We start from the raw sequence: 13,657 nt of genomic DNA on the forward strand, positions 1-13,657 counted from the left end.
GTGCTCAGACTCTCTGAACCCAGGCGAGTAAGTTCAGTTCATTCCAAAATGCTTCTCTTCTCTCCGGTTTAGCACCCTTGGGTCCAACCCCACACGTACTCCCCACGCGGCTGTCCGTGTCATTGATCAGCTCTTTGATGTTCCATGGCTGGCACGGCTTCTCCTCTAGGATTCCTTTCCGCACCTGTCGCCTGAGTTAGACATTAGAAGCAACTGGTGCTGCTGAACTCCCTCAGGTGTGGTCTGAGCGAGACGGAAGCCAGCCTGGGGACACAGAGAAGAAGGGGTTCTCTCTGCTTGCAGTGGATTTAGTGGGGTCTGGCTGTCCAGCTGCCTGAGACGTGCCCCAAAGCTCCACAGCCAGGCTTGCCAGCGAGAGAACCAAAGCACCTGGAGGGTTTCAGCCTCACTTTCACCTGCTGATCTCATTGCTCTGCGTCTAATTACTGGAACAGGTTCACTTTTTAGCTGCAGAGGTGTCTGGCGAATGTACGGCTGTGGCATAGCGGGTAAAGCCACCGCCTGCAGTGCCAGCATCCCATATGAGTGCTGGTTCGAGTCCCGGTTGCTCCACTTCTGATCCAGCTCTCTGTTGTGGCCTGGGAAAGCAGTAGAAGATGGCCCAAGTCCTTGGGCCCCCTGCACCCATGTGGGAGACCTGGAAGAAGCTCCTGGCTCCTGGCTTCAGATCGGTGTAGCTCCGGCCATTGCAGCCAACTGGGGAGTGAACCAGCAGATGGGAGACCTCTCTCTCTCTCTGCCTCTCCTTCTCTCTCTGTGTGTGTGACTCTGACTTTCAAATAAATAAATAAATAAATAACACAAAATAGCATACAGTTGAGCTTCCTAGTTTCGGAAGCTGGAAGGCACAGATTTGGGATGGAAGCTGAGTGCTAAGCCATCCCTTGGGGCCGTGCAGCCAGCTGCCTGGGGCTGAATCCCAACTTTGCTACTTATTTAGCCGTGAGACCTGAAGCTTACCTCTCCGAACCTGTTTCTTTCTTGGACTGTAGAGTGAGCACTTTAATACTGCCTGTTCCAATGAAATGAATTAATACAGTTGTTCCCTGACACCCAAACCTTCAAATGCTCAAGTGCATTTTGCAAAGCGCTTAGTGTGGCCAATAACCAAATGACATCTCTCGGTGACTAATAATATCAAAGCCAGTGCCCATGCGGTGTAAGTAGCCGTGAGGCTGTACTGGGGAGGAAGTAAGGACAAGATAAAGGCGTCTATACACGTCCAGTGTAGACACAGCTTATTTATCTATTTATTTTTAAGATTTTATTATTTATTTGAGAGGTAGAGTTACAGACAGTGAGAGGAAGAGACAGAGAGAAAGGTCTTCCTTCCGTTGGTTCACTCCCCAGATGGCCGCAATGGCCAGAGCTGTGCCGATCCGAAGCCAGGAGCCAGGTGCCTTTTCCCGGTCTCCCATGCGGGTGCAGAGGCCCAAGGACTTGGGCCATCTTCTACTGCTTTCCCAGGCCATAGCAGAGAGCTGGATAGGAAGAGGACCAGCCGGGACTAGAACCGGTGACCACATGGGATGCTGGTGCTGCAGGTGGAGGATTAACCCACTGTGCCACGGCGCTGGCCCCAATGCAGTTTATTTTGATCTACAGGTGATTGGATCCACAGACAGGAATCTGCAGGTGTGGAGGCCTTACTGGGCAGGTTGAGTGCCTGGTACACGGTAAGTGCTCTAAGTGTGGTTATTAGGGTTATAATCATGGTTAGGATTTTGCCGTTATTATCATCAATTTTGGGAGACCCAAAGATGAGTGAAACAGGTGCCTTTCTTCCAGGCACTGGCATAGACAGCTGAGTGTGCCACGTGGCACAAGGAGACAACGGAAATTGCAAACTAAGGTTCTAAAGAGTAAGAGAGACCAGACAGGGCTGCACGTGAACATGGAGACAACAGCCCAGAGGTGACGCGAGAGTTAGGGGATGACAATGAGGTGGCCCCTGGAGAGGAAATGCTGAGGACAGTCCAGGCTTGAAGTGCTGGGGAGGAAGCAGAGCAGGCAGAGGTGGGAGGGCCCAGGGGCGCAGTGCTGTGGGTGAGGCACCCTTTCCCAATGCCCTGGGGGTCCAAAGGGACATGAAGCACACACAAGGAGAGATTGAAAGGTAGGGGTGAGGCCGGCGCCATGGTGCAGTGGGTTAATCGTCCACCTGCAGTGCTGGCATCCCATGTGGGTGCCGGTTCGAGTCCCGGCTACTCCTCTTCTGATCCAGCTCTCTACTGTGGCCTGAGAAAGCAGTAGAAGATGGCCTAAGTGCTTGGTTCGCTGGACCCATGTGGGAGATCCAGAGGAGGCTCCTGGCTCCTGGCTTCAGATCCGCTGAGCTCTGGCTGTTGCAGCCATTTGGGAAGTGAACCAACGGAAGGAAGACCTCTCTCTCTGTCTCTCCCTCTCATCTCTCCCTCTCACTATCTGTAACTCCACCTCTCAAATAAATAAATAAATCTTAAAAAAAAAAAAAAGAAAGAAAGGAGGTAGGGGCAGAGGCAGAGGGGTACAGCTTCCGCACCCTGGGCAGGTTCCTTCCTAAACGTAGCTCCCCGGGGGTGTGCCAGGCTGACGCCCTCGCCTCCTTCAGTCTCATCTCAAATGTCACCTTGGTCCCAGAGAGCCCTACTTACAACTGCCCCCGGCCCCTCCCTTCCTCTGCAGACGGAACAATGCTCCCTGCCACCCTAGAGGTCCATTTCCTTATCCCAGAGCCTGAGAACATGTTACCTGATCTGCAAAAGAGGCCCTGCTATGTGCCTTAGGGATCTCAGACCGGGAGATTGGGTGGATCCAACGCAATCCAGGGGATCCTTAGTGAGAAGGAGGTAGGAGGGTCAGAGGTCAGGGGAGGTGGGCTGACCACACAAGCAGAAATCAGAGACAGAGAGGGGGACAGGGAGCGAGCAGAAAAAGGAGGTGGAGGAGGGGGTGGAGGAGGAGGAGAAAGGGAGAGGGAGAGCTCGGAACTTGTGGTGTTGGCTTTGAAGGTGGGACCACAGCCAACAGAAGTTGGATGCCCCTAGAAGCTGAAAAAGATAAGGAAACCAATGCCCCCCAAACCTCAGCCCTGCCCATACCTTGGTGGAACTTCCGGCATCCCAAACTCCAACATGGCAAATATGTGTTGCTTTAAGCTGCTAAATTTGTGATGATTTATTATAGTGGTAACAAGAAACTCAAACATCCCCAATTCCTGTTTCCCCAAATCTTGCTCTATTTTTTCCCATAATATCTACGCTTTCTTTTTCTCCTGTTTTATTTTTTTTATAAGATTTTAATTTATTTATTTATTTGAGAGGTAGAGTTACAGACAGTGAGAGAGAGAGGTCTTCCATTGCTGGTTCACTCCCCAATCTGAAGCCAGGAACCAGAAGCTTCTTCCAGGTCTCCCATGCGGATGCAGAGGCCCAAGCACTTGGACCATCTTCTACTGCTTTCTCAGGCCATATCAGAGAGCTGGATTGGAAGAGGAGTAGCCGGGACTCGAACCAGAGCCCATATGGGATGCCGGCACTGCAGGTGGAGGATTAACCTATTGCCCCACAATGTGGGCCCCTCTCTTGTTTTTTTTTTTTTTTTTTTTTTTTAAGATTTATTTATTTATTTGAAAGGTGGACTTACAGAGAGGGAGAGGCAGAGGCAGAGAGAGAGAGAGGTCTTCCCTCCACTGGTTCACTCCCCAAATGGCCGTAACAGCAGGAGCTGCATAGATCCGGAGCCAGGAGCCAGGAACTTCTTCCGGGTCTCCTACATGGGTGCAGGGGCCCAAGCACGTGTGCCATTTTCCGTTGATTTTCCCAGGCCAATAGCAGGGGGCTGGATGGGAAGCGGAGCAGCTGGGATAGGAACTGGCGCCCATATATGGGTCCAGTACTGCTTACTAACTTTTTTTTTTTTGACAGGCAGAGTGGATAGTGAGAGAGAGACAGAGAGAAAGGTCTTCCTTTTTGCCGTTGGTTCACACTCCAATGGCCGCTGCGGCCAGCGCACCATGCTGATCCGAAGCCAGGAGCCAGGTGCTTCTCCTGGCCTCCCATGCGGGTGCAGGGCCCAAGGACTTGGGCCATCCTCTACTGCACTCCCGGGCCACAGCAGAGAGCTGGCCTGGAAGAGGGGCAACCGGGACAGAATCCGGCGCCCCAACCAGGACTAGAACCGGAGTGCCGGCGCCGCAAGGCGGAGGATTAGCCTGTTAAGCCATGGCGCCGGCCCTACTTACTAACTTATCCATGCTGGCCTGCATACAGACAGGGGCTGGATGAAAGGGGGCAGGTATGATATGGGCCAAGTGACTGGGTCAATACAGGGATAGCTAATTTCTTCCTTTGGCACTTGGGGGACAAAATGCCCCCCTTAAGCGGTGGCCTCACTGCACTGGGGAACAAGGAGAATTTCCCCAGAGGCCTCAGGCACTGCCTAGCGTTGCTAAAACAGGCCCAGCCATGACCTGCACCAGGAAGGAAGGCCATGGTGCTGACCCCAAGTACCACGTGGGTTTGGCTCTCAGTCTCGGCTGCCTATGGGGATCGCCTAGGGGACTTTTGGAACGTTTGCCCTGTGTCCCGGTCCCCCACCCCACCCTACCCCACCCCACCCCAGCACAGAGCCTTGGCCTCAGAACTCCCCAGGTTGTTCTACACCATTCAACACACAAAGGGAAATGCTGGGGACTGGGAACCTGAGCTGAGGTTTCCTGCTGTAACTTCCAGCTCCGTGACCTCAGACAAATCACATGTTCGCTGTGGATCTCAGTGTTGGAGCCAGTAATACCCACTGCCTTGCATACCGCCCGGGATTGTAGCCAGGTCAGTCGCCTAAGTGCCCTGGGAACTGGGAGCCGGCTGACAGCAGGGGTAATGACAGCAGGTGCAGCGTCTCGGGTTTCTTCCCAAGCCGGACTCTGCAGCTAGGACGCTCTGGCTCTGCCAGGGACTTCCTGTCTTACCTGCAGATGGGGCCTCATCCCAGGCCATTTGTGGGGTTGCTGTCTTCTCCCGCCTGTCCACCTCCCATTCCAGCCTGGGCAGCTGAATGTCCCTTCACAGGGACCCGTGAGCTGGATTCAGGGTGGCCCAGCCCCGGGAGGCTCATCACAACCTCTGGGGCGCCGGTGCGACTTGAGAAAACACCTTCAGCATTACACTGCCTTCCAGGGTACTTCAGAGCATCCACGGAAAATGGAATTAAAAGGAGCTGCTGGCACTGTGGCGTAGAGGGTAACGCTGCAGTCTGCAACACCGGCATCCCATGTGGGTGCTGGTTGGAAATCCGGCCGCGCCACTTCCGATCCAGCTCCCTGCAAATGCACCTGGAAAGCAGTGGAGGATAGCCCGAGTGCTTGGGCCCCTACCCCCACATGGGAGACCAGGAAGAAGCTCCTGGCTCCTGCCTCCTGGCTTGCCCAGCCCCAGCCATTGCAGCCATTTGGGAAGTGAACCAGTGGATGAAAGACCTCTCCCTCTGTCTCTCCCTCTGTCTCTCTGTCTCTCTCACTCTGCATTTCAAATTAACAAATCTTAATAAATAAATAAGAAAACTATCCCTATTGCTTTGCTACAAGAAATGTCCCAAGGTAAAGCTCAACCCCTGTCTCACCCCAAAGACCTGTCCCCTGCAAACCCCTGCGGAGATGCAGACTAAGCAGGGCTTGGGAGAGGCTGGAAAAGAGCGAGCCAGGCATATCTTATTCAGAGATGGCGGCTTTCAACAGGGCGAGGGACGCCCCACCTGGGCCCCTCTCTCTTGGGACTGATGTCTTCCTGCAGGCAGAGGATCCAGGGACCCAGAGCCCAGAGCCCACTTCCCTTTTGTTTGTTTTATTTTATTTATTAGAGAGAGAGAAAGAGAGAGAGAGAAGAGATATCGTCTATCTACTGGCTCACTCCCCAAATAGCCACCAGGGCAGACACTAGGCCAGGCTGAAGCCAGGAGCCAGGAGCCAGAAGCTTCTTCTGGGTCTCCCACATAGGTGGCAGGGGCCCAAGGACTTGGGCCATTGTCTACTGCCTTCCCAGGTGCATTAGCAGGGAGCTGGATCAGAAGCAGAGTGGCTGGGCTTGAATAAGCACTCGGATATGGGATGCTGGCACTGCAAGGGGCGGCCTAACCCGCTGTGCCCCCACGCTGATGCCCGCCCCCGCCCCAGCTGGCCTTTTGTGTGGCTCATGCTCACACCCTCTTCGGACCCCATGCTGATGAGGACTTGCACCCTGTCCCCTCCCAGTGCTGGCTTGCACCCTGTCTCTCTTAGCAAGGGCCTGCTGGCCTGGAGTGGTTTTCTGGGGGGCTGCCTCCCGTGTTCCTCTGCCAGGCGCCTCTGTATGGTCAGCCGTCTTGCAGGGAGAACCGGCTGCACCGCTCAGCTGAGACCTGATCCCTGTGTCCATGGAAGAGCGTTTTCCCGGGACTACCCCACGTCATCTCCTGAGTCCCTGGCTCTCCCCGCTGCGAGGCCCCCTTGCTGGCGTCTGTCTAACACTCCCCGCCCGCCGTTTGCTCATGTATTCTGTTTAGTGGCCATTGTGTTTAATGGTCATTATCTGCCTCCCATCTCGAGTGGCCAGCAGAGTGGCTGGCATGCAGTAGGTTTTCAGCGCACCTTTGTCGGAAGAGAGAATTGCACGTCACAGGCCATGTGAGCCCTGTGGGGTGGGAGCAGCACCCTTCGTGATTCACCACATACACACTCAGTGCCTAGCACAGGGCTGGCCACAAGGCAGGGCCTTTGTGACTGGGACAGGCAGCTCGGGGACAGCACTGCCCAGGGATCACCCTCCAGAGAGCACAGATGTGCGCAGGGGCGAGGGGGGCATTGCAGGACTTCTGCAAAACCCAGCACTAGCGCTAAGGAAAGCTGTGCCACCTCAGGTCCAGGCTGCTCCACTTCCCATCCAACTTCCTGCTAATGCACCTGGGAGGGCAGCAGAAGATGCCCCACGTTTGGACCCCTGCCACCCATGTGGGAGACCCAGATGGAGTTCCTGTCTCCTGGCTTCAGCCTGGCCTAGACCTAGCTGTTGGGAAGTGACCCAGAGGATGAAAGATCTCTCTGTCTCTCCTTCTGTCACTCTGCCTTTCAAGTAAATTAACTAATGGATTGAGCTACCACCTGCAGTGCCAGCACCCCACATGGGTGCTGGTTCCTGTCTCAGCTGCTCCACTTCTGGTCCAACTCCCTGCTAACAGCCTGGGAAAAGCAGTGGAAGCTGGTCCAAGTGCTTGGGCCCCTGCACCCATGTGGGAGACCCAGAAGAAGCTCCTAGCACCTGGCTTTGGTCTGGCCCAGACCCAGCTGTTGTGGCCATTTGGGGAGTGAACCAGTGAGTGGAAGATCTCTCTGTCTTCTGTTTTTTTTTGTTTTGTTTTGTTTTTTTTTTTGACAGGCAGAGTATGACAGTGAGAGAGAGAGAGAGAGACAGAGAGAAAGGTCTTCTCTCCGTTGGTTCACCCCCAAAATGGCCACCACGGCTGGCGCGCTGTGCCGATCCGAAGCCAGGAGCCAGGCGCTTCTCCCAGTCTCCCATGCGGGTGCAGGGCCCAAGCACTTGGGCCATCCTCCACTGCACTCCCGGGCCATAGCAGAGAGCTGGCCTGGAAGAGGGGCAACCGGGACAGAATCCGGCGCCCCAACCGGGACTAGAACCTGGGGTGCTGGCGCCACAGGTGGAGGATTAGCTTAGTGAGCCGCAGCGCCGGCCTACCTCTCTCTCTGTCTTTGCAACTCAGCCTTTCATATAAATAAATCTTTTTTTTTTTTTTTAAAGATAAAGCATGACTGGTTTTAGACTGTGTTCATTGCAAGATGACTCAGTTCCATTCAAAGCATGGAATGGGGACATTCCACTTGGCTGATGACGTGATGAGGCTTTGCTTGCGTACATAGGATGCCAGCTCAGGGGTCCCACTGGTCTGGATGGCAGCCTGGCAGGGGGTGGGGAGGGGGCACACTCTCCCCTGTCTTCACACTCCCCTAATCCTGACCAGACCCCAGCACTCTGAACGAGCAGAGCAGAACCGAGGGAACCATGGTTTGGGGGACGCCCTGGGCAGTCCAGCAGGAGTGCAGAGGGGCGGGGCAGGGTGGGCCAGCTGTGTGCTCTGGCCCTGCCCCGTCCTCTCTCCTCTGCCTCTGTCCCCTCACCAGGCCCTGCCCTGGCTCGGATTTCTGCTAATGAGCAGTGGTCAGGCGGGAGCTTTGTAAACAGGAAGAGTCCACAGTTCTATTGTAGGGGGTCCCCGACCCCAGCTTGGACCCATCACCGTCTATGAGAACCCAGGGCCCTCCTCTGCCCACTGCCCAACCCCACGCAACCTCTGGGGTCCCTGGGGATTTCTGAGATGGGACTCTGGGGCAGAGGTAGGGTCAGGGCATTTGCCCCAGGCATGAAAACAGCCAAGAAAGATGTCAAGTGACCTCCAAACTTTTATTGGCCCCCCGCATCCCCAAGGGCACCCTGTCTCTGCCGCCTCAATGCCTCAGGACTTTGGTGTCGTTGGTCTCAGACACCAGCTTGCCGTCCACGATCCTGCGGGTGGTGGTCTTTTGGATGGTCTGCATCGAGTTGCTGGCGTCCAGGGCATCGCTGAGGCTGGAAGAGACGGCCCCTGCCCGCTCAGAAACAGCCCCGAGATGAAAGGTGCAGGGGGCGGTGCCCTTTTCTTGGGAGACCGACCCAGTGCTCGCTGGCCTGGATTCGGGGGAGCTCCAGCGCCCACTCACCTAAACTCCTCCCCGTCTTCCAGCAGGCGGCGGTAGGTGGCGATTTCAGCCTCCAGCTTGACCTTGATGTTCAGCAGGGCCTCGTACTCCTGGGCCTGGCGCTGCCCCTCTGCCCGGGTCTGCGCCAGCTCGGACTCCAGGTGCAGCAGCACACCGTTGAGCTGCTCCATCTGCATGGCGTAGCGCGTCTCCACGTCCCGCAGGCTGTTCTCCAAGCTGATCTTCTGCAGGGGCACAGGTGGGGCACACAGGGTGGGGGCAGGGGGTAAGCAGCCTGCCAGTGTGCCTGGTGCTGGGCTGGGGGTGGGGCTGGGGGCGTAGGCAACATGCAAGGAAGAGGGACTAGGCTTTAGACTGAGATGGGGGTCGAGGAACAGAGGCAGGGGAGGTGGGGGGCGCTCACCAGGTTCTTCATGGACTCCAGGTCGATCTCCAAGGACTGGAAGGTGCGCCGCAGCTCCGTGAGCGTCGACTCGGCTGCGCTGACCTCAGCCGACTGTGAGGTGACGATGGTGGTGCTCTCCTCTATCTGTGGGGCGGGGCAGCTCTGTTAGGCCCCGCCTCCCCCATCTTCTTCCCTGTCTCCCCCTTACCCCTCTTGCGCACCTGCTGGGACCAGTACTTGTCCAGCTCCTCGCGATTCTTCTGAGCCAGCTCGTCGTACTGGGCCCGGATGTCTGCCATGATCTTGCTCAGGTCCTGAGATTTGGGGGCGTCGACCTCCACGGTCAGCCCAGAGCTGGCGATCTGGGCCTGCAGGCCTTTTACTTCCTAGAGGAGATGGAGGGACAAAGGGCTCAGAGCTCCAGCTACGCCTGGGACTGCCACCTAAGTGCGAACTCTATATACCCTGGGCAGGGCGGTTCTGGGCTTGCTACTCCAGTCGCTGGAAATGCTGCCCACCCGCTCACAGAGTCTGCTCTGAATCAGAGTGTAAAGCCGGGCCTCTGGCTGATGGCTGCAAACCTCCTCGCAAAGCTACTGGCGGGTGGCCTCCCCTGCCCGACACCCCCACCCAGGTGGCCGGGGTCCCCGCGTGCCTCCTCGTGGTTCTTCTTCATGAACAGCAGCTCCTCTTTGAGAGCCTCGATCTCTGTCTCCAGCTGCAGCCGGCTGACGTTGGTGTCATCGATGACCTTGCGCAGCCCATGGATGTCGCTTTCCACCGACTGGCGCATGGCCAGCTCTGTCTCATACCTGTGGGCGTGGAGGTGGTCAGAGCCCCCTACTCCCCGACCCAGCACTTTCTCAAGCCACGCCGCCTCCTGACAGCAGCCCTGTGCCCCCTGCAAACCAGGATCAGAGTCAGAAGCCCGGAGGCAGTTCCCTGCACCCACTCTTGGCCCCGGGAGGAAGGATCCTTAAACTGGGTTGCACAAGTGAGCAGTCTGACAAATAGAGACAGGGCCTCTCATGTACCAGCTCTATCCATTCCTGAGGCGCACCCTGCTGCGGGCGCGCGGTAGCCCCGCCCCTGGTCCTCCAGCCCCAGACATACTTGACCCTGAAGTCGTCAGCAGCAAGACGGGCATTGTCAATCTGCAAAACGATGCGGGCGTTGTCCACGGAGTTGGCAAAAATCTGGAGAGTTCGTGCACACACAAACAGAGAGGAGAGAGAGAGAGAGGGGTTGCTCGGTGAATGGGAGCCAGGGGGGGAGGGGGGCTGAGTGTCCAGGCCCCAGAACAGCGGCCTGAGGTGCTTCCTGCGCACCTGCGTCCCGCCTCCTCCTGTTCCCTCCTTTCCTGGACTCCCAAGTGCCAGCGCTCTGCTCTCAGGACTGAGCAGCTGCTCCGGGAGCTCCTCTCTCCCTGGGCCTCTCCTGGCACCTGCGCACCCCCTGCTCCGGGCCCCCCACCCCCTGGGCTGGCCCCGCCCACAGGTAGGCCCTTCTGTTTACTTCTGAATGACTCAGCCTTAGCCACATCCGCTTAACCCTCCAGCTGTCCCTGCTGGGCCCCAGGCCAGAGAGTGTCCGATCCGCTTTTTCTGTGGCTTTTTCTCACCTCCCTCCAGGCTTGGTCGCCATTCCCTTCCTGCTATCTCCCAGGGAAGAGCCCCCATGCCCTGCTAAGAGCCTGGGTGTGTGGTTGGACTGTCCTAACCCTCTCCCAGGAGACCGGTGGGATGAAGCACAATGGGGAGGGCCAGCCCACCCTGCCCAGTTCAAGTCCCGGTGCTGGGGCATGGGAGGCCGGGGAGAGGGTAACTGGAGGGGCCCCGGCGTACCTGAGCCCTCAGCTCCTCGATGGCCTTGAAGTAGTGTCCCCAGTCTCGGACTTTGGGGCCCTGTTTCTCCAGGTGCTCCCGGATCTTGCTCTCCAGCCGCCGGTTGTCGGTTTCCAGGCTCCTCACCTTGTCCAGGTAGGAGGCCAGGCGGTCGTTCAGGTCTTGCATGGCCTCCTTCTCGCTCTGGATGCCCCCCATGGCTGCTAGGCCCCCCGTCACCCCTGTGGCCAGGCCCCCGGCCCCCCAGCCGCCCCGGAAGCTGCTGGAGTGCGACACGGAGATTCTGGACCCTGAGCCCCCGGCGCCCGCATAGACGCTGACCGCGCTGCTAGCCGGCCGGCCGCGCAGGCTGGACGAGCGCGCCGAGCCCAGGGACCGGTAGTTGGTGGAGAAGGTGGTGGAGCGGGTGGTGAAACTCATGATGTCCCAGGTGGAAGGCGAGAGGCCAGAACTCAGGTGCCGACCGCCGGACGGCGACTCAACTTATACCGCTGGGGGAGGGGCGGGGACCTCCCGGTAGGCCACGCCCCCGCCACCGGGACCGCTGCAGAAGCCGGGGCCACAGGTGGGCCGAGAGCGGGGAAGCCGCGCCCTGGGTTGCCGCCCTCCCCCCGCCTCCCCCTCCCCGGACCTGGCCAAGGCCACTCTCACCCCCCCAGAGAGGGACGATGAAGGGGGACAAAGAGCAGCAGGTGCAGCTGGCCCTCCACACTGTGGTTTCAGGGCAGGACATGACATCATTGTATCCCCCCTCCCTTAGGTAGAGGAGGTGCTGGCAGGTTGGCAATTTGGGGGTACTGGTGGTGTGCAGTGGATGGAGGTGTGGGTCGCTCCAGCTGCCAATCTTGAGCCCAAGTCTCCCCTCTGTTCAGAGGACCTTATTTATTTTTTAGGGGGGAGGGGGAAGGGTGCCTGAAGTCCCAGGAGTCCTGGGGAAGAAAAATTCGTGGGAACTGGAGAGGAAAGGCAGGCTGCATCCTGGACTCCCTCCGAAACACGCCCACCCACACGTGCTCGCTGGCTCACACGCAACGCTCGCGGGCGCAGAGGCTCAATGCACACACATGCACCCCACACCAAATAGGTTCCGCTGCCTGAAAACAAACCCAGGCTCTGAGACAGTCCCCCCACCGTCCCACACCGAGATGGGGGGGCTTGAACGCTGTGATTTGGATGGGGGGCACAATCTCACCTCCACACACCTGTCTAACTACCTCACCTATAAATCCTCTGGTAAACAGACACTTCCTGAGCCTTTGTGGTTCAAAGGATATTTCCCCAGGCACCTACTGTGCACCAGGCCTGGTTCTAGAAGGTGGGAAAAGAGCCCCACGAGGGAAAGCACACCTGGAAACTTCCGGTCAAGCCCCAGCCCTCCTGCGCAGCCCCCTACTCCTTCTCTCCCTGCCCCTCTTTGTAAGCCCCCCCAATAAAAAAGCACCTGTCTCCAGGGGGTGAAGGAGGAGGCAGGGAAGCACCCATGCTCTCTGCCCCCCCCCCCAGCCTGAATGATGACCCCAGGCCGGATAAACAGGGGGACTTCCCAGGGACATTGGGCCTTCCAGTCTGTCAGCTGGTTTTTCCAGCAGAGCCTGGGTCACGCTCTTTGCTCTGAGTGGCCCTATTGATTCTTATCCAGTCGCCAGCTGAGCTGATCCCAGGAGGGCAGGCCTGGGCTGGGAAGGGGCCCTGGGAGCCAGCCCCACGGGCCGCACCGTGTGGATGGAGGCATCACCCCTAGGTTGTTCCAGGCCTGCTATGGTGGGGGGCAAGGGAGGCCCCCAGGGCACACAGTGGGAGCAGCCAGGGGTGGGGCAGGGCCTGCCCGAGACCAGGAGGCAAAGAAGATGCAAAACAGCATCTAAAGAATGCAGCCCCGTTTGCACGGAAGGCTTGGGGAGGTGAGAGGCCGCCTGTGGATTTAAAAAGTGTGTGGCCCTGCCTTTTGCTGGTTTTGCTACGCTGAAAGGCGGCCAGCCCGGGAAAGTGACTTAGCTAGGGTCTCCCATTCTAGCTCAGTTCTTCACGGAACACACACTACTACACAGACTGCCCAGTGAGGCTCCGAAACCTCCGGGGGTCAGTGGATCGCTCCAAGCCAGTCGCCGCAGACCCCTGCGGCGGGGTGGGGGTGGGGTGGGGGCTGGAATGAATTCTCCCAGCAGTAAGACTCAGGCCCCAGCGTCCCCACATCCAGCCCTGCCCCCTGCCCCGCCGCAGCCGCTCGGGACCCTCCGGGAGCGGCGAGCTCGGCCCGCGGCCAGCTGCACCTTATCTGTGCGGCTGATGTCCAGGGCCGCATTCCGGACCTCTTACGGCATCACGGCAAATACCGACCTCAGGCCCCCAGCGCCAGCCCGCCCCTGCCCAGCGCGGCCAGATTCCTCCGCGGGTCTGGGCGAGGGGCGAGGGCTGGGCGGGGGCAGGGTGGAAAGGGGAACGGGTGACGGACTGGCGAGTCCCAGAGGGGGTGGGGCGAGAAGCGCGGAGAACAAAGACGCGCGGGGGGCTCCGGCGGAGGGGCCCCGGCGGGCAGGGACTGGCTCCCCTCCCCCCGGGCGCTGCATTCCAGCGTGTGGCCCGCGGCGGGGGGGCGGGAACCTGCGGGACAGGTTTCACTCGGAGCAAACTGGGAGAGGGCTGGGTCAGCGCTTGGCTTGCCTCCCTGGGCCCGGAGCCGCCGTT

The 13,657-nt window shown here is 58.4% G+C and overlaps 1 protein-coding gene across 1 annotated transcript; it reads right to left on the reverse strand.

The window, feature by feature from the left end:
• Positions 1–8,428: 8,428 nt before the first annotated feature.
• Positions 8,429–11,508, reverse strand: KRT18 (keratin 18). Its single transcript, XM_062202169.1, has 7 exons — positions 10,973–11,508; positions 10,242–10,324; positions 9,784–9,940; positions 9,350–9,514; positions 9,147–9,272; positions 8,744–8,967; positions 8,429–8,612 (listed from the first exon to the last, which is right to left on the reverse strand). The coding sequence occupies exons 1-7, from the start codon at positions 11,390–11,392 to the stop codon at positions 8,492–8,494; spliced, it is 1,296 nt and encodes a 431-aa protein (XP_062058153.1). The 5' UTR covers positions 11,393–11,508; the 3' UTR covers positions 8,429–8,491.
• Between the last annotated feature and the right edge of the window lie 2,149 nt (positions 11,509–13,657).

Source organism: Lepus europaeus, chromosome 10, assembly GCF_033115175.1.
Source record: "Lepus europaeus isolate LE1 chromosome 10, mLepTim1.pri, whole genome shotgun sequence".
Lineage (NCBI taxonomy): Eukaryota > Metazoa > Chordata > Mammalia > Lagomorpha > Leporidae > Lepus > Lepus europaeus.

What these genes read in the sequence shown, in the direction of transcription:
- KRT18 (XM_062202169.1), bottom strand. Translation starts at nt 11,392, where the DNA reads ATGAGTTTCACCACCCGCTCCACCACCTTCTCCACCAACTACCGGTCC. An exon ending in TCGAGGAGCTGAGGGCTCAG is followed by an intron (nt 10,325 to 10,972) that starts GTACGCCGGGGC and finishes CGAACTCTCCAG; the next exon opens with ATTTTTGCCAACTCCGTGGA. An exon ending in GAAGACGGGGAGGAGTTTAG is followed by an intron (nt 8,613 to 8,743) that starts GTGAGTGGGCGC and finishes CGTCTCTTCCAG; the next exon opens with CCTCAGCGATGCCCTGGACG.